Source organism: Chiloscyllium plagiosum, chromosome 32 (assembly GCF_004010195.1).
Source record: "Chiloscyllium plagiosum isolate BGI_BamShark_2017 chromosome 32, ASM401019v2, whole genome shotgun sequence".
Classification (NCBI taxonomy): domain Eukaryota; kingdom Metazoa; phylum Chordata; class Chondrichthyes; order Orectolobiformes; family Hemiscylliidae; genus Chiloscyllium; species Chiloscyllium plagiosum.
The window spans coordinates 17,096,478-17,123,550 of record NC_057741.1 but is presented as its reverse complement, the minus strand read 5'-3'; the positions used below and the strand labels follow the sequence as shown (position 1 = coordinate 17,123,550).

Below are 27,073 nucleotides of genomic sequence, written 5' to 3'. Positions count from 1 at the left end.
ACTTTAGAACATTTTACTGTGTCACTGATAGAGTATAATTGCAAATTGTGATATAATAATGTTTGTTTTTCTACTGTGTGAAGTCTTGGGGAACAGAAGGTGGTCCATCAATTTAATCAGCTCATTAGTGGTGAGCATTTCCCTTCAAAACAGGTAGCATTGCCTCAGATACAAGAGCAATACTGTGTTCCCATCCACTCACTGCCCACTTAATGTGCACTTCTTTTCATGGTGGAGGATTCACTGTGGGACTAGAGTGTTTTTTTTATGGTTCAGTCTCATTTGTCAAGCTGCCAGCACAAAGCTTGTCCCTCAACAGAAACCTGCTGACCTTAGGCCAATTATCCAGCAGGTTGGCCCATTTTGAATGGGGCAAAAGCAATACATTAAAGGAGAGGATTAGAAATGCGAGGGGGGTGGAAATAGAGCAAAAGTTTCTAGTGGCAAAAAAAATATTTACAGCAACTACAACAATACGTACAAAGATTAACTATGGAAACCTTTAACCAATAAGAAATGATTGCAGTACAAATAAATGCCAAATCTATTCCAGATTTCCCTGAGGCAGCTGACAGTTTGTTGGCTTATGCTGAGAATGTCTACTCACTGAATTGTCCATCCCATGTTTGGTGAGTGGGATCAAGGCTTGTTATTCACATTGTGGGCAGAACTGGAAATGGTATTGGGATCTCACATCACCTCACACTGATTTGTCATTACTCATGAGGCCACACACCAGTTTCGGGCTGATCAAAGAACCAAGTCTACACAGGAAATCAACACTGGCAGACAGCGAGTTTACAGCTCGATTCCACTTGTAATTAGGGCAAATGGGTCAATAGGAACACAAGAATCATCCCATCATGCAAAGAGGGAATGTAGGCTTGCTTATTGGCGGTGTCTTTGGTGGTAATCACAAAGGATAGACGTACTTATTTAGATTTTCTTATTTTCTGAATGTAAATCTCTGAAAGCTAAGAGGTTGCCTCATCCTTAGTTGAAGTCAGGATCATTAGTCTGTCTTTTGGTCTCTCAATGGGAAACTCATTGTAAGGTGCACCATTGTTTGTTTGGGTTTCTCCACTAGTACAAACTGTAACCAACCTCCAAGTTTGGCAGTCTTAGGACAAACGGGGTTTGTATTAAGACCCTCAAGTTTGGACGTTAGCTAAAGCAGTTTAGATTAATTTTACAGATCCAAATTTCTCCCTAGTAATGATGATAGTTGACAAAGAGGGAAAGTGATTACAGTAATACACATGATTGAGCTGTGCATAGGCCATTAAAGCGATAAATCAACACTTTAGTTCCTCTGCAGTCAAATAGGCCACTGACGTTCATGGTCCAGACTTGCAGTTGAACAATCACTATTGTCAAGATGTCTGATCAGAATTACTGTCTTATGAAAGAGAAGGAAAGAACAGGTAGAGAAAAGTTCAAGCATTATCACACCATTTCTGTTATGGCAAGGGAGAGAGTTAAAGGGAATTTGAGATTGATCAGGTGTGATCAGCAGGTACTCGTGTTTGGGGCACAATATAAAACAATGGAACCAAACATTGTGCACATGACAGCAAATAGGACTAGGAAAGTCCTTTTCCTATTCCAATCTTTCGTCCTGTTGTACGCCCCTTCCTGTTGCAGTTCTCTTCACATTGCATGTAACAGGCTGTGATTCTCCAGTTCAGTGTCATAGTCCCAGTTCTATCCTTGTTTAACAATGACTTTAGTAATCTACTTTCTGAGTTATTTGTCTAGAGTTCTTCATTATAATGTTTCATTATTTGAATTTAAGCAGACATTTTTAATAATTCATATTGCTATAATTCCTACCTCCTTTCCACTCTATGTCTAATTTATTTTTAGCTTTGTATTTCTCATTCTGAGCTTAATCTGCCTCTAATTCATCCAGTCCACATTTCCATCATTCTTGTCTTTCTTCATCCAACCTTAAGAAAAGAGATTTAGGTGAAAGGTTGTTGATCCTGTTGTTCAGTAGCAATATGAGGCAGAAGACATTTTTCAAACTGAAGGGTGAGGAAGAAAGAAAAACAAAACTTAAGTAAAAGTGCATTTATGTAGTGCCTTTCCCTAAGCACTATCTTTCTCTTGTGTTTGATGCAGCTAATTATTGTTTTCAAGAACAGGGGCTGTTACTGTGTGTGCAAGCGTGGCCACCATTTGGCAAAATTGAACTATCACCCGCAGCAATGACATGAATGACAAATTTGTTTTACAGGAGGGTTTCCAACTCATTCCTTATGGTTTGGGTTGTTTACAGGCTGAAGTTCCCAGCCAAATGAGGAACTTTAGCCATCCACTGGGATATGTCAGGGGTGCAGGAATAGACATCGTTTTCAAAGTTATAGTGGGCAAATACAGGACAGACATCAAGTCGTTTGTTATCCAGAAGGTCAGACGACTAGATGATTTTGAAGTGACTGTATTGATTTAAGAACCAGTCATCCTCAATGATCCACCTCTCCACCTTCTCTATCTGGTTTCCTTCTCCCTCCGCTTTTAAATGTTTTCTAACTGCCCTAAGGTTTGTACTGGTACCTATCTTTAACAAACAAATGTTCGCACTGGCAGTGAATGGTAGAATTTCATTTGTAGGGAATAATAGATTCAAATAAAAAGGATGTGCTTATTGAAATACAGCTGATCTCCATTTAGAATCACGATGATGATTCTCTGAGCCTTTTGTAGTCTAATGTGTCTATTTGCTATGGGAGTGAAATGAATGGGAGAACTATGCGGGTAATTGGTTAGCAGACTGGTCTTTCAACCTTGGGTTCTCAGCTTGAACTGAAGTGAACTGAGACTGATTGATTGAATGAAAGGCTGCTTTGTTTGTTGTCCACAACTCTTGAGTGTGGAAATGTTCTGCTGATCCGAATTCCGTTCACATTACTTTCTCAGCCACATTAGGGAGATTTGAACAATCCTTAGATAAGCACATGGATGTAGGGGGACGAGCTGAAAATAGTTCACAGATTGGCGCAACATCGAGGGCTGAAGAGCCTGTTCTGCGCTGTGTTGTTCTATGTACTTTCACTTCTCATTGAGCTGGGTGTCTAAGCCAGTTCATTCAGGCAACTTACCTTTGCTTGGCTCTATGGTCCTTCCACAACCATTGAAGGAGGTTTGGCAGCCCCCACCATAGATCTGTGGATCTCAACTTTCAAGTGAACAAGGATCTCTTGGAAACATTGCCACCTGCCCTTGGGAAAGTTAAACTCAGCTGGAGTTCCGAACCGAAATGGTTATACAATGTTTCTTGCTGGAATGTACACAAGAATGAACTTCGAGTGAAAGCAGAATTGTGTTCAGATGCTCCTTGCAACTGCTCAATGTGTAGGCTCACAAAAAGTAATGACAACTTGGGTGAGTTCCATATAGAATGGGAAAGGAATCTTCCAGAAATGATTTCCTCTCCTGGGTTACTTTTATGACCAACTTATTGGCACGTGGAAAGTAGCAGTGCAGATTTTACAGCGTATGTGATGGTATTAATGTCACTTCACAGATGCTGACAGAGATTCAACTTCTGGGCTAAAAACATGAAACATTGTAAATGGGTTCAATTGACCCTTGTAAAGCAACAAATTCCAGATAGTTATGTGGCATTTCTTACTGGAATCGTAAGTCAGACTTAATCGGGACCAATGGATTACAATCTGTGTCGTGGAAGTAGATTTGAAAAACATCATTCAGAAATTTTAAGTCAAAAGGATTCCACATGCTATTCAAATGAGGTACATAGAGGTACAATGCACTAATATACTGTAACTGCTATAAATTCTCTGCTTCACATCTAGTTAAAACATACTGTACTTGGAACATGAACCGTGTATATACATTTGAGGGAACATTACCAGGTTGAAGCTTGTTCGAGTTGAAGTGTTTGTGAATGAAGTGTTTTGTCAGCAGGACTCATAGAACAAATAAGCACCATGGGTGCTAGAACATTGCTGAAACTATAAAGAGTTACAGCTGGGAGACCGAACAGGACACTTGCCGAAGGATAGACTCCATATATGAAATTAATAACCTGGGACGAAGAAGAAAAGTTGATGCCAGGAAACAAAGTGCGAAAGATAGACGCCTTTTACTCCAACAAATATTACAGGTAAATTAAATGTCATGTTCAATTTCACAGCTACTCACTAAACATTAATTGTAATTAATGCCTTTGTAATTCTTGATAAGACTACAGCATGTAAAACTGAAAAGGTTTGTGAATTGCCTTCTAATATTAAGGGTAAGTGATGTATGTGTAAAAGATAATCATTGACTTAAAATGGATATCTTGTTGGATTTGAATGATCAAAAGTATTAATATCTGTGCTTTTCTGTTTTCAGATTTTCAAACAGCTGGCTGCTGAACATCAGTGGATCTGTCTGCCAAAGAATGCTCCTCCAGCTCAATATTATGGATTGGGGCTATCTGAACTGACAGAATAGTGGAATGAAACAGCACAAAAAGGAGGGCATTTGGACAGTCGTGCCTGTGCCAACTCTTTGGTAGTTATCTAACTAGTCCCACATCCCTGCTCTTTCCCTATCGCAATACAAATGTTTTTGCTTTCAGACGCATATCTGATTCCATTTTGAAAGTTGCTATTAAATCAACTTTCATCACTATTTCAGGCAATTATAACACAATAATTAACTATGTATTAACCACTTCCTCATGTTCCTCCAGGGAAGATGATGGTATTGTCACTGGGCTAGTTACCCAGAAGCACAGATTAGTGTCTGGGACAGGGGTTCAATTCCACCATGACAGATGGCCACATTTGAATTCTATAAAAACCTGGCCTAATTGTGACCATGTCACTGCTGCCAGTTGTTCAAAAATCCGTCTGGTTCACCAATGTCCTTTTGGAGAAGGAAACTTGCCATTCACCCTTGGCCTGGTCGAGGTGACTGTGGACCCACTGCAATGTGATTGATTTTTTTAATTGCCCCTTGGGTAATTAACAATGGGCAATAAATGCTGGCCTAGCAAGCAACACCCACATCCCACCGATGAATAATAAAAAAAAACTTCCACCAAACATCTTGCCCAACCTCTGCACATAAATGATTCAATCAGCCCTGGTACCATTCCAGTGAATCGCTTATCCATTTTCTTTACAGCCTTGACATTATTTCTAAATGTGAGAAAGAGAGAGAGAGAGAGAGACAAAAAGAATGGAAAAGAAAGAAGCCAGTAAGAGAAGGCACAAGAAACTACTGAGCAAGAAGGAAACAAAGGGACAGATTAATTTAGTTCATGAGCATTAGTGCAGGCAATGAGGAAAATAACTTGACCACACAATGCAACTGATTAATGTGTATTTTCTTGTTGTAATAAATTAGATCAGTGGGACAGGTCCTGGTTATTTTTCACTCTGGTTTCTCCTTTCCCCTTCTGAAGGCAGTAACATGTGCCATGGGGAATATTCTCATGGGTGACAACTGCCCTGCAGGGTCTTGCCCAAGTGATGATATCCAATGTTCAAAGAGTTTGTGTCTTCGAGCAAACTCGGACCGCTCCTTCCTACAGCAAGGGCATTCTCCTGGCTTCTCATCGGGTTCCTGGGGTGGCAAGCGCCTTACTTAACAGCTTCAGATTTTTCAAGGTGACCCATAGGATTGTGCAATCAGATTGACAATGTTTGTAAAAAGTGCAGTGAGCGACTTAATCGTGCTCCTACTCTCTCCTGGTGGGGATGTCAAAATGTTGTACTTGACATGTGACTTATGTGGCTCCTAGACTACTGTGGCAGACTTTTGTGTGTGTGTGTGTGTGTGTAGTAACCTGGAGAAGGTCTCAAAGAGGATTAAGGATCAGGTGATGCATTTTCTTATTGATTGACAGCATGTAGCAGGCTTTCTCTCTCTTGCTGGCTGTGCAAAGTTTCATCCAATTACTGTGGCTTTCGGTGACACGTTACTGTCCTCTTGACCAACTAAAATCTCATGGAGATAAAACAGAATGCAGCGTTACTGAAAATGGCTAGAGACGACAAGGAGAACAGTAAACAATAGATTCACGAAAATATGGATCCATTAGAAATTAAGACCATTAAAGATACCAGATAGATATAGAATTGTATACCTAGATCACTTATAACTGATTTATCTGTTGCTCTGGATCACATCAGCAAGATAATCTGTGTGTGGAACTGCAGGAGATGGAGATACTAAATGAGTATTTTGCATCGGTGTTTACTATGGAGAAGGAAATGGAAGATCTAGAATGTGGAAACAAGATGGTGACATCTTGAAAAATGTCCATAATACATAGGAGGGAGTGTCGGATGCCTTAAAACGTATGAAGGTGGATAACTCCCCAGGACATGATCATCCTAGAACTCTGGAATGCTATGGAATTGATTGCTGGGCCTCTTGCTGAGATATTTGTATCATTGATAGCCACAGGTGAGATGATGGAAGACAGGAGGTTGGCTAATGTGCTACCACTGTTTAAGAAAGGTGGTAAGGAAAAGTCAGGGAACTATAAACTGGTGAGCTTGACATTGGTGGTGAGCACGTTTTTGGAGGGAATCTAGAGGGACAGGATGTACGTGTATTTGGAAAGGCAAGGACTGATTATGGATAGTCAACATGGCTTTGTGTGTTGGAAATCATGTCTCATGAACGTGATTGAATCTTTTGAAGAAGTAACAAAGAGGATTGAAGAGGGCAGAGCGGTGGACGTGATCTATATGGACTTCCAGTAAGGCGTTCGACAAGGTTCCCCATGGGAGGCTGGTTAGCAAGGTTAGATCACATGGAATACAGGGAGAACTAGCCATTTGGATACAAAATCGGCTTCAAGGTAGAAGGCAGAGGGTGTTGGTGGAGGGTTGCTTTTCAGAATGGAGGTCTGTGACCAGTGATGTGCCACAAGGATCGGTGCTTTTCATCATTTATTTAAATGATTTGGATGTGAACATAGGAGGTATAGTTAGTATGTTTTCAGGTGACACCAAATTGGAGGTGTAGTGGACAGTGAAGATTACCTCAGGTTACAATGAGATCTTGATTATGTGGACCACTAGACCGAGGAGTGGCAGATGGAGTTTAGTTATAGACAGTGTGAGTTGTTGCATTTTGGAAAGGCAAATCTTAGCAGGACTTATACACTGAATGGTAAGGTCCTAGGGAGTACTGGTGAACAAAGAGACCTTGGAGTGCTGGTTCATAGTTCTTTGAAAGTGGAGTCTTGGGTAGATGAGATAATGAAGAAGCGTTTAGTATACTTTACTGGTCGGAGCATTGAGTATTGGAGTTGGGAGATCATGTTGTGGCAGTGCAGGACATTAGTCAGGTCACTTTTGGAATAGTGAGTACAATTCTGGTCTCCCTACTATAGGAGGATGTTGTGAAACTTGAAAGGGTTAAGAAACGATTTACAAAGCTGTTGCCAGGGTTGGAGGGTTTGAGCTATCGGGAGGGGCTGAATTGGCTGTGGCTGTTTTCCCTGTAGTGTCGGAGGCTGAGGGGTGACCTTATAGAGGTTTATAAAATCATGAGGGGCATGGATAGGATAAATAGGCAGTCTTTTCCCTGGGGTGGGGGAGTCCAAAAGTAGAGAGCATAGGTTTAGGGTGAGAGAGGAAAGATTTAAAAGGGGCCTAAGGGGCAACGTTTTCATACAAAGGGTAGTACGTGTATGGAATGAGTTGCCAAATGAAGTGGCGGAAGTTGCAACAATTACAGTGTTTAAAAGGCATCTGGGTGAGTACACGAATAGGAAGGGTTTAGAGGGATATAGGACTAGATTAATTTAGGATATCTGGTCTGCATGGACGAGTTGGGCCGAAGGGTCTGTTTCCATGCTGTACATCTTTGTCTTTATGACAAATTGCATTCTCTCTGAACCCAGGTGGAGTAGCGCTGGTATTAAAAACAATGAACTGCTTGGTGATAGGGATGAAATATAGTGAGTTTGGTTTTTCTGTATTTGTGCCTTGACTGTCTCTAGCTCCATTAGCTTGTGATGTGACTTTGAGTGTAGAATGTTCCATTGTGCTCAAAATTCAACCAACTTTTATTTTAGTACCTGAACAGAGCATTAGGTTTGTGGTGAAAAAATTAAAAATTGAATTGAAAATAGAAAATGCTGGGAATATTTGGTAGGTTTGTGGAGAGAGAAATAGTTAACCTGTTGAGTTGAACAACATTATATTTTCATTTTAATTTAAAATTGAAATCTTGCTGTTTAGATGATATGTGAATGTTTTAATGCCAGCAATGTAGATCATTAGCACAATTTATGTAATTTTAAAAAAAAAATTATTGCGAGCTAGCAATGATCTTGGACGATGTTACCTTGTTTATTGTTCCATCTGTTTTCCTCATTCTGCCAAACCCACCCGTGTATCTCTGTATCTGACCTATTCTTTCTACTGCTTTCTTTACCAGTAAGAGGTAACAGTAAGGGTTAAGTGCTTGGTCTTCATCATCCAGTGCAAGAGCTCTATCAGCAATTGTGAACATTAATAATACAGCCATTTCTCTAAGTTGCATTATATGAGAGAGTGCTTCTATAACTGTCACATTGATAGAGAATATCAGATCCACGACCAGAATGTTCAGGCACAAAGTGTCTTGAAAATGGGAGGAATGGCCACGAGCGTAAGATATAATGGGGTGTTGTGCTGGGGTGGGATGCACAGAGTCTGAGTTATACAGCATAGAAGCACGCTGTTAAGTCCAACTCATCCATACCAACCAGGTATCCTAATCTGATCTCATCCCATTTGTCAACAGTTGGCCTACATCCATCTAAACCCTTTCCATTCATATACTCATCCAGATACCTTTTAAATGTTGTAATTGTACCAGCCTCCACCACTTCATCTGGCACCTCATTCCATACACACACCACCTTCTGCGTGAAAAAGTTACCTCCCTTTTAAATATTTCCCCTCTCACCTTAAACCTATGCCATCTAGTTTTGGACTCTCCCCACCCTGGGAAAAAGACTGTTCACCCTATCCATGCCCCTCATGATTTTATAAAACTCCTATCAGGACACCCCTCAGCCTCCAGTGCTCCAGGAAAAAAAGCTGCAGCCTATTCAGCCACTCCCTGTAACTTAAACCTTCCAATCCTGGCAACATCCTTGTAAATCTTTTCTGCACCCTCTGCAGTTTAACAAAAGCTTTCCTATAGCAGGAAGACCAGAATTAAATGCAGTGTTCCGAAAGTAGCCACACCTGTGTCCTGTATAGTTGCAACATGACATGCCAACTCCTATACTTAATGCACTGACCAATGAAGGCGAGCATACCAAACACCGTCTTCACCACCCTGTCGACCTGCGACTCCACTCTCAGGCACGTAAGGAAGAGACACGAGGGATGGAACTGAGGCTCTTGATTGTTTCTGTTATTGACTCCTCTTTCGATCCCCATTTTTGCAGTACCAAAATGTCTCCATACAATTTGCAATTAATTTGGCTCTGGTAATGTTTAACCAGCACAAAAAAAATGTGTTGTTTGGGAAGTAATATTTTCCTTTGTTATCACGTTTCCTATTTGAGTGGATATGATGGACTAGTATCAGCCTATACTTGTACATTCACACCAAGTGCAATGTGTGGTTCATTGTGACAAGGCCGCAAACTTCTATTAATCTGGTGGAGCAAAGTACTAACTGACTGTAAGACTGCGTTTGGAACTATCCGAAATGGAATCCAGGGTTGAAAAGACCATGGCTGACCTTCGAACCCTGTACCTACGGAGGCCCTTAGATCCCTGTACCTACGGAGGCCCTTAGATAACCAAATAAGAGCTGCTTAACGCACCCACTTTGGGATTGGCCCAGCTGCAAGTGGGCAAATTGCCATGTGGCATATCCACCAGATCAACCCATTCTGGCAGCTTCTCAACTGAGGGGGGAGAATCCCTTCATCAAAGACAACTAATTCCTGGTCAAGAGGCTGGATATAGAGCCACAAATGTCCACTGAGACCTAGTGCAAATGCCCCCATCTTCATCCTCCCCCCCCCCAAAAAAAGTCACAAGTCATTTTCTTTTTCCCATTGTCCTTTGCAATCCTGGCCCTCAGGTGGCCAGCAGCAACTTCCCCTATGACCACGTGGAATGAGAGAGCAGCTAGCCTCTGCTCAGCGAAGTAGCATTTCTCCCACACTGGTAGCATTGCCGGTGCCTTGATTTACATTAAATTCAGTGGGCCTTCTCTGGAAGCAACTCTTGCCAGTTGATGGGCACCCTAACAAGATTCCTGAGATGTCTAGTTCTTGTCCCTCGGACTGGCTCTCAGACGCTCCACTGTGTCGTTGTACAAGTGGGTGCCTTTTCAGTTTAAGTGACATCACTACGTGACTAGAAAACTTCTCTTTGAGCAGGGCTATTGGTGCACTCCTTGTCAAGAATATAATCCATTGGTAAGGTTTGTACTTTTGTAGAAGTGTACAGCACTGTCATATGCATTCCTAGTTTGGAGGCTTCTCCATGTGTGACAAACCCAATACAATGTATTCTCCCTTCACTTCAAGAAATTCTGCTGATTGTGCAGCACTTTAGATCTGTTTCTGAGACAAAGAAAAAATAATAACAAAGAAGCAACTTTTTCACACAGAGGGTGGTACGTGTATGGAATGAGCTGCCAGGGGAAGTGGTGGAGGCTGGTACAATTGCAACATTTAAAAGGCATCTGGATGGGTATATGAATAGGAAGGATTTGGAGGGATATGGGCCAGGTGCTGGCAGGTGGGACTAGATTGGGTTGGGATATCTGGTCGGGTTGGACCAAAGGGTCTGTTTCCATGTTGTACATCTCTATGACTCTAATTGTAGATGATGGAAAAGAGAAAGTGCTGGAAAAATTCAACAGGTTGGTCAGCATCTGTTGAGCGAAAAATGGAGTTAACATTTCTAGTCAATTGTCCCTTTTGTCACTGGACTCAAAGCATTAACTCTGTTTTTCTCTTAACAGGCGCTGCTAGACCTGCTGAGTTTCTCCTGCACTTTGTTTTTGTTTCTTGCAAAAGGCTGCGTTAGCAAAGTTGGGATATTATCTCAAGCTTGTTAAACACTTCCATGCAATTATCCTAATTAGTTGGGAATCATTGTTACATGGTAACAATAAGTAGGGGTTTTAGACAGTTTATTGAGTAAGTGCTGAAAAAGAAGCAATGCTGTGTACAAACTGGCGATCAGCAGCACCACTTCAGGAAGAGTTAGTAATCTTGATAGCAAATATTAAAATGAGGACAGAACGTTCTATGTAATAGCAGCTCTTTCCATGCCAGCTTCTCTGTTCCTCTCCTCCCTCCTGTTCAGACCCCATGAGATCTCCAGAGTTTGTGATACTGAGGGACTTGATATTAATCCAGTCAAACTATTGCTTTTTTTTTTGGTCAGGTATATCTAGTTGTCATTCTCCTCCTGCCGTTCCAATTGTGCCTTCCTTATCCAGTGCATGCGAGATTGGGAATCAAACACAGCAAGGGGAAATTGAGCCTGTTCCATAGTACCTTGCATTGGTACAGTATTGTGTCTAAGAAGAGTTAACAATGTATTCATGTTGACAATCTGACCTTTGTAACAGTCTCATACATAATAAGTCCTTGCAGCCCCTGCAGTATGTACACCCTGTAATTGTGCAGGGACAATGATTGTCAAAATTTGTCTGTCTCCCCAATGTTAAGTAGACAATAACAAGTAGGAATCAAACTGAACCTAAAAATAGTGCAAAGGTGAATAGAAAATATTCATATTTGAGGGACAGTCCCAAAATGTGTTGCACTCAGACACAGAACTTGTTGAAGGAGTGATGGTTCTCTTGGAGGTGTAGGAGTACAGTCTGTCACAAATGATTTCAATTGAACATGTTGCTTATTTTCATATGACACAAAATGCTGTAAGGGACATTCCATTAATATTTAACTGTAAACAAACAATAGCACAGTGGATGCCAATTGCTAACTATCTTCCTGTGATTAGTGCAAGCGCATGTGGCTTAGTAGCTGACAAAGGTCAGGCCACAGACTGTAATGTTGTCGCAGAAGCAGCAGTAAAGTAGCAAGGATGTACTGGGAGATATTTGTGACACAGTCACAGACAGAAACAGCTTAGTAGTTCATTAGATGATACAACTGGTGCCTTCGGGCCCATCTCTTATTGGGATATAAAGCCTGTTCATGAAAAGGAATGCAAACACTTGGCCTGAACTCTTGTTGGAGCCTCTGTGGTAGTATTCTGCACAGACTGGTGACCTGCTCCAGGAATGGTTCTGCTAAGTTCAGTGGAACTGTATGGTTTCATTTACCTTCCCTCTCCATCCCACTTACACTGAAATGTATCCTTGGAGGGTTACATGGAGCCAACAGCCATCGGGAAATAGGTTTAGATGTACACTATTGCAGCTGGGAGGGTGTCAGATGAATCATCACACCTCTCTGAGCGAGCTGCAAAATTTTGTCTCTTTCCCAAACTCTAATTATTTTTTTCAAATTATTTATCCATTTGCCTTTGAAAATTGCCATGCTTTCTTCTTTCACTGATGTTTCAAGCAGTTTGTCCTGACTACTCCCTATGTAAACACACAAAAAAAAATTCTCACCAACTTTTCTTTTGTAGTCTTGATGGTTTTACATTTATACTGCAGTTAATGACCTGCCACCTGCTGGAAATAATTTCCTTTATTGAAGCTCCTTGAAATTTTGATCATTGCTGTCAAATCTTTTCTCTGTTGTGGTGAAAAGGGCTCAGCTTTTGATTAATGTCCCTTGTCCATGTTTTCAGCTTGGAACATCTCCCATGTCACATCTCCATGAAGTGGAGGGCCCCAGTTCTCATAGGCTTTGGGTGGCTTTGTTTTGCAGCTAATGTAGAACTGAAAACTGCACTTAGTGCGAGAGCTCCTCTATCTCTAGCCTGTGATTCTGTTTACATTTAGCTAGCTTTGTATAGACTGGGATTCGGCTAACAAAGGCAGATACATTAATTACAACATTATGAAGCCTCTGCTGCCAAATCCAGTGCAGATTTGAAATTCCATGGAAGCGCATGGAGCGCTGGGGATTATCTTGATCGGAAGAGCTGTGGGAATGCCAGTGAATCAGTCTTCACTATTTCTCTGGGTTTGCTGCAGATATCATGCCAAAGTTAAGGCACGGTTTTGGGAGAATATCTGTGGAAGTTCACTCCTATGCATTTATTGATTGCCTTAATGATTTGTTCACACTTTGAGTGGTCTGTGCTTTGATGAAAAGTCAGTTCCTGAAAATTTTCAACTTCATTTAATTATTTTAATCCTGGAAAATACAATTCTTCCTATTTTCTGTATTGACAAGTAGTCCCAGATCAGGAGTAGAATAACATTCCCTCCACTTAGCATAAACAATGTGACTCAATGGAGAAACACTATTCACTACAGCAACTGTTTGCCATTTCCCTTACCAGCCTTTGAGTGACACTTAACATATCATTAGGAATACTTTTTAAGTGTTGGCTTATGTCCGGTGTGAACTGGATTGAAACTGTTTAAATTTATTTCACGTATGATTATAGCAACATTAAAGGAGATGTTCACCTCTGACCAGGCAGGCCAGTGTGCTCCAAACAGTGACATCCACCTTCCTTATTTAAGAGCAAAGAGATGACTGGATTGTGCTGTAGATTACAAAAGAAACCCTTTCTCATCTAGAACTTGGTTTCACTCCAGTCCGTGATCTGCTCCCTCTGCTGGCTGCACAGTCTCAATGTAATCTCTAATGGTTTAAAGTCAGAATGCAAACTTAACACTAAATGGAAATGTTAGGGTCTAAATTGGAAGCTGGGTTGAGGAAGGAGCATTGTCCTGAACATTTTCATGATCACCAGACTTCTCAGACTTTTATGCCAATGTAGAACGTTTTTTGTAGTGTATTCACTAATTCAGGAAAACAGCTAATTTGCACATAATGAGCTCCTGGAAACAGGAATTTGATGGTGGCTGATGTGTATTTTGCACTAGCTGCTTATCTTTACTTGCTGTGGTAGTGGTTAAGTTATCCCTTGCAACATAAGTAGCTAGGTGTGCATAACATGGTATTGAAGAATCTAACATATTTATTATAGTTGGCTAGTTTATAGACACAAGTCTTTGGGCTAGAATTAAACTATTTAGTCACGGCAGAAGAACATCCTTGTAATCATGTTTCAAGTGATCAATGTTAAGATGGAGTCTGTGATCTTTATACCATCAGGTTATATGCTCTGATACAATGATGATGTGACTGATGATATTATATATCATATTAAAGGTATCCAGGCAAGTGAAGAAAAATATTCCAAGCAGATATACATGGTTGTATGTGGGAACTTGTCAATATGATAATTATACAAATATATGTGTTGTGGTTCTGTTTGCCGAGCTGGGAATTTGTGTTGCAGACGTTTCGTCCCCTGTCTAGGTGACATCCTCAGTGCTTGGGAGCCTCCTGTGAAGCGCTTCTGTGATGTTTCCTCCAGCATTTATAGTGATTTGTATCTGCCGCTTCCGGTTGTCAGTGCCAGCTGTCCGCTGCAGTGGCCGGTATATTGGGTCCAGGTCAATATGCTTATTGATTGAATCTGTGGATGAATGCCATGCCTCTAGGAATTCCCTGGCTGTTCTCTGTTTGGCTTGTCCTATAATAGTAGTGTTGTCCCAGTCGAACTCATGTTGCTTGTCATCTGAGTGTGTGGCTACTAAGGATAGCTGGTCGTGTCATTTCTGGCTAGTTCGTGTTCATGGATGTGGATCATTAGCTGTCTTCCTGTTTGTCCTATGTAGTATTTTGTGCAGTCCTTGCATGGGATTTTGTACACTACATTGGTTTTGCTCATGCTGGGTATTCGATGACCAGCTATCCTTATTTCAAACTTCAGTGTAATCCTTTGAAGGGTTGATAACTTTTCCCAGTCTGATTATACTCCCGTCTGGAGACATATTGCATTGTTCTTTGTTGAAATTGTTTGTCAATTTGGTCATCTTACTGCCAGTTGCTGGTGTCAGTATCACAGTGCAATCATTATTGTCAGAGTTTTCTTCCTCCCTAATCATGCATGTGTCCCAGGTGTACCACAAACACGATATCTTGGTGTAGTGCTTTTGGTATTAGAATTTGATCGTCTTTGAGAATGCCTTGACATGATTATATAACAGAGCTGAAAAATGTGTTGCTGGAAAAGCGCAGCAGGTCAGGCAGCATCCAAGGAGCAGGAGAATCGATGCTTCTTCAGGAACTTTTCCTAGTTGATTTTAACCTACTGCGAATCCTCTTGCAAGGATGCCTTCCTTGAAGAAGCTCTCTTCCTTCCCTTGGATGCTGCCTGACCTGCTGCGCTTTTCCAGCAACACATTTTTCAGCTCTGATCTCCAGCATCTGCAGCCCTCACTTTCTCCTAGATGGTTATATAACAGTTTATTTCTGTGTGGCCAAAATGAATAAATCTTCTCAGGTGCTGTGAAAACCATGTCCTTTTACTTTTGTTTTTAAATTGTATATTGAAATGAGAGAACTGTTTTGAAAAGGAAGCAACCTGACTCTCACAGCAGGTATTGTTTAAGCAAGCAGTAAATGAAGTTGAGTTTGCAGACAAACTGGAGCCAAGGGATTGTGTATTCAGGTGGAGATTTGCATGGCAACAAGAAGTTGATTGGTCTGTGAATTAATAACCATTAGTTGATGACAAAGGCTTTTTGCTACAAGCAACCTTGTGGTTGGTACTTAGGTAACTAAACAGCTTAGGGGTAGAAACAAGACACAGAGAGAAGTGATCAGATCCCCCATCAGCTCAGGAGCTCACTGTCTGTCCTCTGCAGTCAAAACCCACTTTAAACCGGAAGAAAATCAGTTTATCTTTCCTTCAGCAGTTGTTGTAAGTTTTTAAGTGACAAGTCAGAGGCTTTTTGTAAGTGAGCTAGCTACCCTGTGTCTCTTGAAAACCAGTGGAAACTTTTAGAAAACAAAAGCTGAGAAGAAACCCCGTGATCAGCAAGAACCAATTCAACGGATCTTGTGAACAAAGACTACTGAACTATTTTCCTGTTTCTGCACTCCGCCCTTTTTTTTGTTCCTGCCATTTGTAAGAAGATTAGAGTTTTAACTATAGCAGTAAATGTTGCTGGGTTATAGCTAGAGTCTAATTTCTTATAATAAATAGTAATACTTGTTCAATACAGAAACCCCGTCTGTGCTTTCTATCAACCACGGTCTGAAAAATCAGGAAACTTGGAGAATTTTTGTGTATTTCTTTTAAATTCTTTAACATTTGTGATGATTCTGGGAATAGCAAGAGTTGATTTTTCACCCTGCTACTCCAGTGTATTATGACAATACTTCCTTAATGCTGTCAGGCTGTCTTTGGATAGTGATCTCTTGCTCTTGTAGTTGCTTATCTTGAGCAGTCAATAACTGCACTGTTCGCAGTAGCTCTGGCCATAGTGTAACAGATCAACATTGAGAATGTCTTCAACTTTATAGTCTAGAGCATCAATGTTAGATCAAGAGGAATATTTGGGTGTGTGTGTGGGTCAGGCGACAATCAGCATGTCCGATGGAATTAGTCTGGTTGCCTGGTGGGATCATTGGAGATTGTTGACTAACTTGTCTATGCCATGTACAGTCTGTTTCTCCAGGGTGGGTCTGATTTAAATCTCATGAAGTTTGAGTACACTGCGAACTGTGCAAACTGATAATTCTGCTGCTGCTGGACCGGTAAAGTTTTCGGATAGAAGATATCGAGAAACCGAGATGAGTTTGCACATTGGCCCTGAATTGTATTTCTGCCAGTGCACAGAATTGCTGATCTATTTGTAGGTCCTGAGACAGTTGGTTCAGCTTCATTAGCTGGACGGCTGGTTTGTGATACAGAGTGAGGCCAACCATACGCGTTCAACTCCTGCATCGGCTGAGGTTACCGTGAAGGATTCTCCTTTCCGACCTCTGTCCTTGCCTCAGATGTGGTGAAACCACCACCAGTCATCTCTTTCTGATGAGAGAGTGGCCTTATGATCTGGTATGACTACAACAACTTGGCTGATTATACCATGGAACATCACTTCTTGAGGTAGATGTCTTTCAGAATGTGCCATGGTAATATGTTGGTGCTAGTTCCTGTGTGGATTTTGGTTTTGACTGTGCATGACCTGCCTTTTCAGGCCATGTGGTATTAACAGTTGTAAAAGCTTCAGATTGCTTTATACTGTCAACATGGTGTGTGAGCATAACAGTGTGGAAAGCTTCATCTGAACTTTGCCTTACGTTTGGTTGTCTCTGAATCTCATGCATTTGTTTACATTTGAGTACATTATTAATGCAGTATTGTGGTGTTGTTCCATTTTGTTGATTGTCTGTGTTTTGTTCTTGGCCTTTTGAACCAGATTCCCTGTATGTGTGTGTCCAATATCCCTTTGTGCCACACGCTTTACAGATATCAAGAAAAGCTGTGCAGCATTTGGGTGGGTACACCAAAGTGCATCTGTTATAGATTGTGTTGGTTTGGCACACATTGCTGACTGGAGCAATAGTGTTAGCTGTACCCAAAGCATGTAATTATTATTGGCCTGCTTCTCTGAGTTTATTCTTGCATCCAGCTCCAAGTAATAGTATGCCCTTTAAAAGATCCTTTCTAAAAGCTTTAACTGGCATGGGCACGATGACTAACCTGATGAGTCCCTGCGATAGTTCCTCTTCGGAACTATCCCTTTACTGGGGCATTTTCCAAAACTGGCCAATAGATGCTTGGGGTTTGCCTTCTGTATGACATGTTTTAGTCTGTTAATCCTGACATTAATTCTTAACTTGCACCAATCTTTAAAACTTTCCCAATCTTTTTGGATCTTTGAATGTCCATAGAAAGATTGAATATGTTTGTGCTGTGATGTCCCACCTTGGCAATGATGAGTAGGATTTTTAAAACTTTTATTTTGGTTTAATCTGTTGCAATAGAATTGAACAAGCTTGAACAGTTGGAATTCAGTAAAGGGTGTCTCAGATTGCTGCCCAATTCATCATAATGCTTCTGCTATCCACAATTCAGCCTTAACAACATTGGCCAATAGCTTTAAGTTGTGTGCCCAATTTGTGTCAGAGAAAATTTAAAATGCTCCTTCTTTAATAACAGACTTAGCAGCTGATGTTGTTCTGAGCAAGATTGTTACTTCAGTTACATAGCATTCTGGGATTTCAGGGCTTTGTAATGTATTATGTGTTAGTTTAAAAAGTTACAAAACTTATGTATCTGTTTATTTTATTTTTTAATTTTGGCCATTTTGGAAATTGCTTTTATCTTGAAGAAAGAATTAGACTTTAACCATGAAAGAAGTTGTCTCTGTGTTCTGGTTGGTCATTGCCCTCTCTACAGATCTGTACTTTTGGAAGTAGATGCTGTTTAAAGGTTAGGAACTGTCCTCATATCCAAATTCTTGGTTGTCAAAGCCATTGTCTGGTTGGACTTCAGTTAGTTTTCCAAATATCTACTGTGAAGATATTGAAGTATTTTATACCCAGCCACTGTTGCAAACCATGTGTATTTTGTCTCCTGCAGGTTATTTTTACCTGATGCAGCAATGTGTATGTAATAACATAAGAAACAACAGATTTTATTTTACATCTGACTATATTCACAGATACATAAGTTTTGTAATTATTATTAGGCTATTTGGTCACTTGAAAAAAACATACTGTGGTAGTGTGTCATGCTTCAAGTGATTAAAGTTAAGATGATTCTGTGAACTTTAGACTAGCAAAACACATGCCCAGTGATGATGCCCCTTAATGGGATACTGACAAACTGACTGTGAGACAAAACACAACAATGGCTAGATAGCCTGATTTTTCTGATGTAAATTGAGAAATAAGAATACTGGAATGACATCCTCAGTACTCTTCAAAATACTACCATTGGAACTTTTATGTCTGAGAGAGCCTCAGTTTAATATCTCATCTGAAAGAAAACATCATAGATAGTGTGACAACCCCTTAGTGCTGCACTTGAGTGTCTACTTTGAAAATGTTTTTAGCTCAAGTCCTGGAATGAAAATTTAACCTGCAGATTCAGCTGGGAGGTTGCTAACACCCGAGCTGCAGATGTTCTGAACTGTGGTTGAGAACTGATTCTGTTAACATTGCCAATAGTGAAGAGGGGTAATGCATGTTTAAAGTAGGATAATGCGGGAAGTAGAAAATAAGTAACCCTTTTAACACGTTCAGCTCAATGGGAAAGAAAATTGGATGAATGTATGGTGTGCTGCTGATATGTTGTTGCCTGTTCTGTTTTGGTAACTCTCGAGGCTGGTTTATCCACTTATTGTTCTATCATGGAGATTGACTGCCCCATTTGTGCACCTGCTGGGTATATACTACTCCTTCCTCAGGCAGCGGAGGCTCCAAAGGCTTGCGGCTTCAAATACACCTGTTGGACTATAACCCTGTGGAGCCTGATTTTTGACTTTGTCCACCCCAGTCCAACACCAGCACCCCCATATCATTAAATTAGAGAGGCTGTTTAATCTCTCTAATTTTGGCCATTTTAATCTGAAGGCTGTTTAATCTGAAGAATGTGGAAGCCTACTATCAGAAATGGGAAGGAATCTGCACACCTTTGCAGCATAGATCCAGATGTGGAGATTCTTCAGTCGTGGAGATGGAAGTGTTTGAGGCAGTGGGAGTCAGTTGCTGCCGAGGTGTTGCCTTCATTGCTGGAGTATGAATGTAATCTGTGCTGGGAATGCCAAAGGCAAGTCACAAACAGCAGAACTCTCAGGCGAAGTTTAGAACAATTCATAGACAGAAGGCTACCCAGAGCAATTTGTACACTGCATGCTCCCTGGAGCAGCTCAAAGATTGTGGCTTTTGTAGGAGGGCTGCTCAGGCAGTGGGCTCTTGGAAGAGAGTCACATACAGTGGGATCACGGATATTGGGATGATGGACGTTGGGACCTCAGGAGGAGCTCACAGGCAGTGGGCTCACAGAAGTCGGATCCTGCAGAGTAATCTCCTGTGAGTGACTGGCAGGCGACAGACTCCTGGTAGTGGCTCAGAGACAACAGGCTATTGAATGTGACACAGGCAGCGGGTTCCCAGAACCTGATTCAAAACAAAATAAACGCATCTTCTCTGCTTCACGTTGGAAATTGGATGCTCTATAAGTGAGGCTGTTATCATCCTCATCTTTTTCTTTGTTTTGCATTGCTCCTACTCCATGACCAGATATTATAAGGAGACATACATATTGCCAACGTAGCATCGAGGACACATGAGTAAGGAGCATGACAACTATTCTGAAAAAGGCCTTTGGTTTCTGGACTGTGGCTGCTTTGTTGTAATTTGAAGCATTGACTTTTGATGAACTTTGCTATTCTAGTGCTAATTCACTCTGTAAATCACTTACATTAACATTTTAATTGTGCCTGTTGCTACAGCCTGCAATGACATAATCCAGTGGAGTTCATTTAAGAGCTAGGGAAAGCATGAAAATGTACAGAGTTCAGTACAATACAAATAACATGCTTGAAAATCCTTTGGCACATTCCCACCGAACTTGCCATCAACCGCAGTGATGGTATTGATCTGAGATCTTGGCAGATATCTTGAAACGCAGGGTGTGTATATGAAAGAAACTGCTGCAACCTCTTGACTGTAGGGTGTATTTGAGATATATCTAATTTCATCTAATGGACGGCACTATTTCTTTGTTAGTCTCTCCACACCTGAGCCATCAACTTCCTTTGTGCCCACAAAGCGGGCACTCTATATATGCTTCCTTATGAACCCAGGTGCTTGCTAGTGGTATCTCCCAGTCAGAGAACCAGCCACCCTTGACACAGTCAGTGGTACAGGGCAGGGTGGCCACATTCTAACCCTTATCTCTTTTTGTTCTCCCTTTGACTCTTTCAGAAAGCCAAACTCAGTAATTGCCAACATCCCACTCCTAGCCCCACTCAATGATAATGAGAATGGGTTATTCTATTGAGGACTGTAATGCGGCAGTGCAAATTGTCAGACCATGTGCTAGCTTTATAAAAGTCAAAAATGACTGAAGTGAGTGCAGACTTTCCTTCTAGGTAGTATGGACGGGATCTGTGGAAATAAGAGGCTCTTCTCCTTGAATCCCATGTGGAGCTACTGCTGTCTCAATTATACAGGTGAAGAAATTCCTAGATGTTGACACAGCAAAAATTAAAATATGGCAACATATGTCTAACTCACTATAGAATTAAAATGCGAATTATTTTTATTGTCACGTACTCACATGAGTACAGCGAAAAGTTTACAAGTTGCCACTTATGGTACCATCTCAGGTACAATGGTACCTAGGTACAGATTCTTAAGTACAATTTCTTTGGAAAATGTGAGAAAAATAAAGGAATAAAAGGTCTAGCATTACAGACCTTTGCGCCATCTTAGGTGCAAAAGTACAAAATGATTGGAATGAATTAGAAGGATAAAGAAATGTAAAGTTTCAGAAGAACAGTCCCTCCAGCCAGTCCACAGCGGCAGCTACCCTCCAGACTGCTCTGGGCTTCGCCTGGAGGCTCTTGAGGCCAAGAATTCTGGGAGTCTACACTGGCTTCACTTCCAATGCTCTCGAGGCCTGGAGTCTACGCTGAGGCCTGGACTCTGCACTGGCTTCACCTATAATGTACAGTTAGTGTAAATTAGAGGTAATGATGTTCCTCTGATGCCCTTGTCCTTCTCAATAGTGGTAGGGGTTGCAGGAAGGTTTTGTTGAAGTAACTCTGCTGAGCTGCTGCACACATTCTATAGATTGTGTATACTGCATTTATAGCATATCAATATAATAGGTAATCAATGTCTGAGAAATTAATGATTTTCTTAAAAGCACTATATATGCACCACTATATCACTTGATTTTAAAACGTCATGGTTCACAACTGTTCTCCCGTCCAATCCCCACCACAGCTTCCTCCCCTAAATGTGATGATTTATACTGCAGTACAACTCCAGTGGCAAAAGGACCTCTTCCTCACCCCAAGGAACACTTCATGTATGAGGCCAGTGATGATACAGTGGCCCTCAGATCTGACTTAGAATATGTTGACATAAAAGAGACTAAGGATTTTAATACACAATTTTTATTCTACAAATCTCTGCTTTACCAGCAAAATTATTCACTGGATGACCAGGGGAATGTTTGGAAAAGTCTTGCAAAACTTTTGAAATATTTTTTACTCAGTCAAGTTTCTTCTTTTGAAACAGTGGCATAGCTAAGTAGAAGTTTGAGTCTGATGAGTCTAAGTCTAAGTAGAAGTCTGATGCAGTTTGAGCAAGGGTTGATTATGTCTTTCAAGAAAGAATTTCTTTTCAGGTAACACCTACCATGACTTTGGCGTACGCCAAAGCCTTTTTTTGAAGTTTCTCTGATATACCCTTTACTGGTTTGATACTGGAGCCAGGGAAGAATTCACCATATTAATGTGAAACTGGAACTGGAGTCACAGGTCTTGTATGTGCAGCAGGCTGGGTTTTTAACACAATATGACAGCTCTGTGGCCACTTTTACTGATTTATTTATTTATTTTGTCTTTGCTTGCTGAATTGAAGTTCTCAAACTGCCACGATGATGTTTGAACTGAAGTATTATGGACTATTAGTATAGGCTTATTTTTATTATTCTAACTAGGGCTAATTCTAAACTTGGACTGACATTGCTTTGGAGCATAACTACTCATTGGAATGCGTTCCAACTAAGCTGACAATAGCGAAAGAAGAAGTGGTGAATATTGTTGATGTTTTGCAAATGACCACTAAGAAAATCTTTCTGTGCAGGCAATTTAAAAAGTTGCATTTCATCTTTAGCAGGTTACTGACAAAATTAAATCCATTTTGTGAGGGATATCTGGTGAGATCAAGTAAAGGGTTAAACAGCTTCACGAAAAACCAAATGCACTTTTCGAGCCACAGTTACAGTACTGAAGAGAACACATTTACACAATAGCTACTGTAGATTCCCTCTCTTGATTATACCTTTTAAATGTACACATGGCCTTTGGGTTTGTTAGTCTGCTGACCTGTGTTTTTTTTTACTGATGTTAATTGAGACATAAGGCTTTGGGCGACATGGTGGCTCAGTGGTTAGCACTGCTGCCTCGCAGCGCCAGGGACCTGGGCAACTGTCTATGTGGAGTTTGCACATTCTCCCCATGTCTGCGTGAGTTTCCAAACCTGTCAAAGATGTGCAGGTTAGCTAATTTGGCCATGCTAAATTGCCCATAGTCTTCAGGGATGTGTAGGCTAGGCGCATTAGTCAGGGTAAATGCTGAGCAGTAAAGGAATGGGTCTGGGTGGGTTACTCTTTGGAGGCTCAGTGTGGACTTGTTGGGCCGAAGGGCGTGTTTTCACGCTGTGGCAATTCTAATTCTAATAATCTAATATTGATCAGCGCACCAGAGAAACCTGTCTGATCCTCTTCAACACTTAGGAAATACTTCCTCCTGAGAGGGTAGCTGGGACCTTAGTCTAATGCCTCACCTGAAAGATGGAAATCTGCACTGTTCTTCATGTCCAAATGTATTGACCAGTTGTGGCTTAAACATGCATATAAGTAAGAGGAGTGTGAAACATTCAAATATAGATCCCTAGTCTAACTACAGAATTAGTTGCAGTGCTTCTTTGGTTATATTGGCTGTATTTAAGAGTATAATTTGAAATAGTCTATTATAGGAAGTAATTAGTGGGTGGGATTAAGGGAGAACTCTAATGTGTTCTACATTTATGTGAGGAACAAGAGGATGGCCAGAGAGAGGGTAGGACCAATCAGGGATGGTGGAGGGAACTTGTGCCTGGAGTTGGAGGAAGTTGTGGAGGTACTTAATGAATACATTGCTTCAGTGTTCACTACTGAGAGGGACCTTGACATTTCTGAGGACAGCATGAAACAGACTAATATGCTGGAACATGTTGATGTTAGGAAGGAGGATGTGCTGAAAATCTTGAAAAACATAAGGATAGATAAATTCCCGGGCCAGATGGGATATACCCAAGGTTACTACAAGAAACGAGGGAAGAGATTGCTGTGCCTTTGGCAATGATCTTTGTATCTTCACTGTCCATTGGAGTAGTGCCAGATGATTGGAGGCTATCAAATGTTATTCCCTTGATCAAGAAAGGGAATAGAGATAATCCTGGGAATTACAGACCAGTCAGTGTTATGTCATTGGTGGGCAAAGTATTGGAGAGGATTCTGAGAGACAGGATTTATGATTACCTGGAAAACCATAGTTTGATTAGAGATAGTCAGCATGGCTTTGTGAGGGGCAGGTCATGCCTCACAAACCTTATTGACTCTTTGAGGTTAAGGTAGAGCAGTGGATGTGGTGTACATAGATTTTGGCAAGATGCTTGATAAGGTTCCCAATGGTAGGCTCATTCAGAAAGGAAGGAGGCATGGGATACAGGGAATTCTGGCTGTCTGGATACAGAATTTGCTGGCCCATAGAAGACAGAGGGTGGTGGTAGATGGAAAATATTAAGCCTGGAGCTTGGTGACCAGTGGTGTTCTGCCGGGATCTGTCCTGGGACCTCTGCTCTTTGTGATTTTTATAAATGAGTTGGATGATGAAGTGGAAGGGTGGGTTAGTAAGTTTGTCGATGACACAAAGTTTGGTGGACTGGTGAATAGTGTGGAGGGCTGTTGTAGATTGCAACAGGACATTGACAGGATGTAGAACTGAGCTGAGAAGTGGCAGGTGGAGTTTAACCTGGAAAAGTGTGAAGTTATTCATTTTGGAAGGTTGAATTTGAATGCAGAAAACATGATTAAAGGCAGGATTCTTGGCAGTGTGGAGGAACAGAGGGATCTTGGGTTCCATGTCCATAGACAAAGTTGCCACCTAAGTTGATAGGATTGTTAAGAAGGCGCACAGTGTGTTGGCTTTCACTAGCAGGGGGATTGAGTTTAAGAGCCATGAGGTAATGCTGCAGCTCTTTGGAGTCCTGGTTAGACCATAGTTAGATTATTGTGTTCAGTTCTGGTCGCCTCATTTTTGGAAGGATGTGGAAGCTTTAGAGAGAGCAGGGGAGATTTACCAGGATGCTGCCTGGACTGGAGAGCATGTTCTTATGAAGAAAGACTGAGGGAGCGAGGGCTTTTCTCATTGGAACAAAGAAGGATGAGAGGTGACTTGTCAGAGGTATACAAGATATTGAGAGGCATAGCGAGAGTGAATAACCAGAAACCTTTTCCCATGGCAGAAATGTCTATCGCAAGCGGGCATAATTTTAAGGCGATTGGAGGAAAGTTTAGGCGAGACGTCAAGAGGTATGTTCTTTACTCGGAGTGGTGGGTGAGTGGAACGCACTGCCGGCAGTCATAGTGGAGTCAGATACATTAGGGACATTTAAGCGATTCTTGGATAGGCACATGGAAGTTAGTACAATGAAGGGTATGCAGGTTAGTCTGATCTTAGAGTAGGGTAAAAGGCTGGCACAACATCGTGGGCTGAAGAGACTGTACTGTGCTGTACTGCTCAATGTTCTATCTTCAATTTTTAAATGATAGTGGTTTTGCTTCCACTTATACGACAGAGTTGGGTCCACCCAATGTCTGCCTTGCCTGAGGGGATGTGCATGGGATTCAGGGGAATTCTCCTCATAAAAATAGTAAGTTTTTAATATTTTGCATTCCAGTTCATTTTAAAATATCTGCTCTCTTCACAACTGCTTAAGTTTTGAATTAAAAAGCTCAGGAAAAGTATGACATGGAATCCAGATGTGGCTAATTGCATTTCTGATTAGTATATAAAAATGGAGTGGCTCTGGCCATGCTAATCTGAAAACATCCAATCTCATCCAATCTTTAAAGCTGCCAGTACTTCGGTCTGGTTAGTCCACAGGTCGGAGGCTGTGTGGGAATACCAGGTGCAATGGTTTATAAAACGCCTTGTGGTGGAGTGGTAATGTCTCTCCCACTGGGACAGTAGGTCCAACTTCCTGACCTACTTGCCATAACACATCAACAAGCTTAATTGAAGTAAAGAATTGAGCAACAATTAACCTTTCAATGATTATGCGAATGAGCATTGTAGACACTATGTATACATGTGTACTTTGTGCACCCGTTAGTAAAATGGTTAGGTGCACAATTGATTTTCTTTTATTCTTGTGAGTGCTACACTGCTGCCTTGATTGTCGAATGATAGTTATTGTTAAGTAAATATAAACATGAATTATACTTGTTTGTAATGTGTATATAATGCACTTTCAAATATAATTTGGTTATATGGCAAAACTGGTGCAACTGTACCCATGTTATAGCCTATAAATTACAATTGAACAATATTGGATGATTGCGCTCTCCCTCTTCAGAAGAACCCAGACCAATCGGTAAAGGTCGCTGTAATACCTTTTCATTTTGCAAAGACAATCATCTCCAAATATTCATAGTATCCAGTATCAATTCATCAACATGGGAGACTCCACTTCCTCCAAACATGCACCCTCCCGGTCTCACTTACACATGTTTTACACATGTGACCTGCACCAGGTCACAAAGACCCATTTCCTCTTCCAAGATCTGCAAATTCGATCCGATTCCGTTGCCCTGCTCTTGGAGCTCACTCGATGGTCGAGGAAACATCATCAAGGAGTGGAGTAACAGAACGTTCATTCTCCTAAGACTCTCTGGAATTTATTGCTTTTATAGAGTCATAGAGATGTACAGCATGGAAACAGACCCTTCATTCCAACCCATCCATATCAACCAGACATCCCAACTCAATCTAGTCCCACCTGCCAGCACCCAGCCCATATCCCTCTAAACCCTTCCTATTCATATACCCATCCAAATGCCTCTTAAATGTTGCAATTGTACCAGCCTCCACCACATCCTCTGGCAGTTCATTCCATACCCGTACCACTCTGTGTGAAAAGATTGACCCTTAGGTCTCTTTTATATCTTTCCCCTCTCACCCTAAACCTATGCCCTCTAGTTCTGGACCCCCTGATCCTAGGGAAAAGACTTTGCCTATTTACCCAATCCATGCCCCTCATAATTTTGTAAACCTCTATAAGGTTACCCCTCAACCTCAGACACTCCAGGGAAAACAGTCCCAG

General features: G+C 41.2%; 1 protein-coding gene across 4 annotated transcripts in view; it reads left to right on the top strand.

Moving 5' to 3' along the window:
- The window catches only part of maml3 (mastermind-like transcriptional coactivator 3), a 524,196-nt gene that overhangs the window by 219,354 nt on the left and 277,769 nt on the right, over window positions 1-27,073 (top strand). The window contains exon 1 of one of the 4 annotated variants that reach the window (XM_043674112.1): window positions 25,103-25,621. The exons of the other annotated variants lie outside the window; for them this stretch is intronic. Coding sequence (XP_043530047.1) covers window positions 25,514-25,621 — 108 coding nt within the window. The 5' untranslated portion in view covers window positions 25,103-25,513. Of the gene's footprint in view, window positions 1-25,102; window positions 25,622-27,073 lie in introns of those variants that run through there. 4 annotated transcript variants of the gene reach the window in all.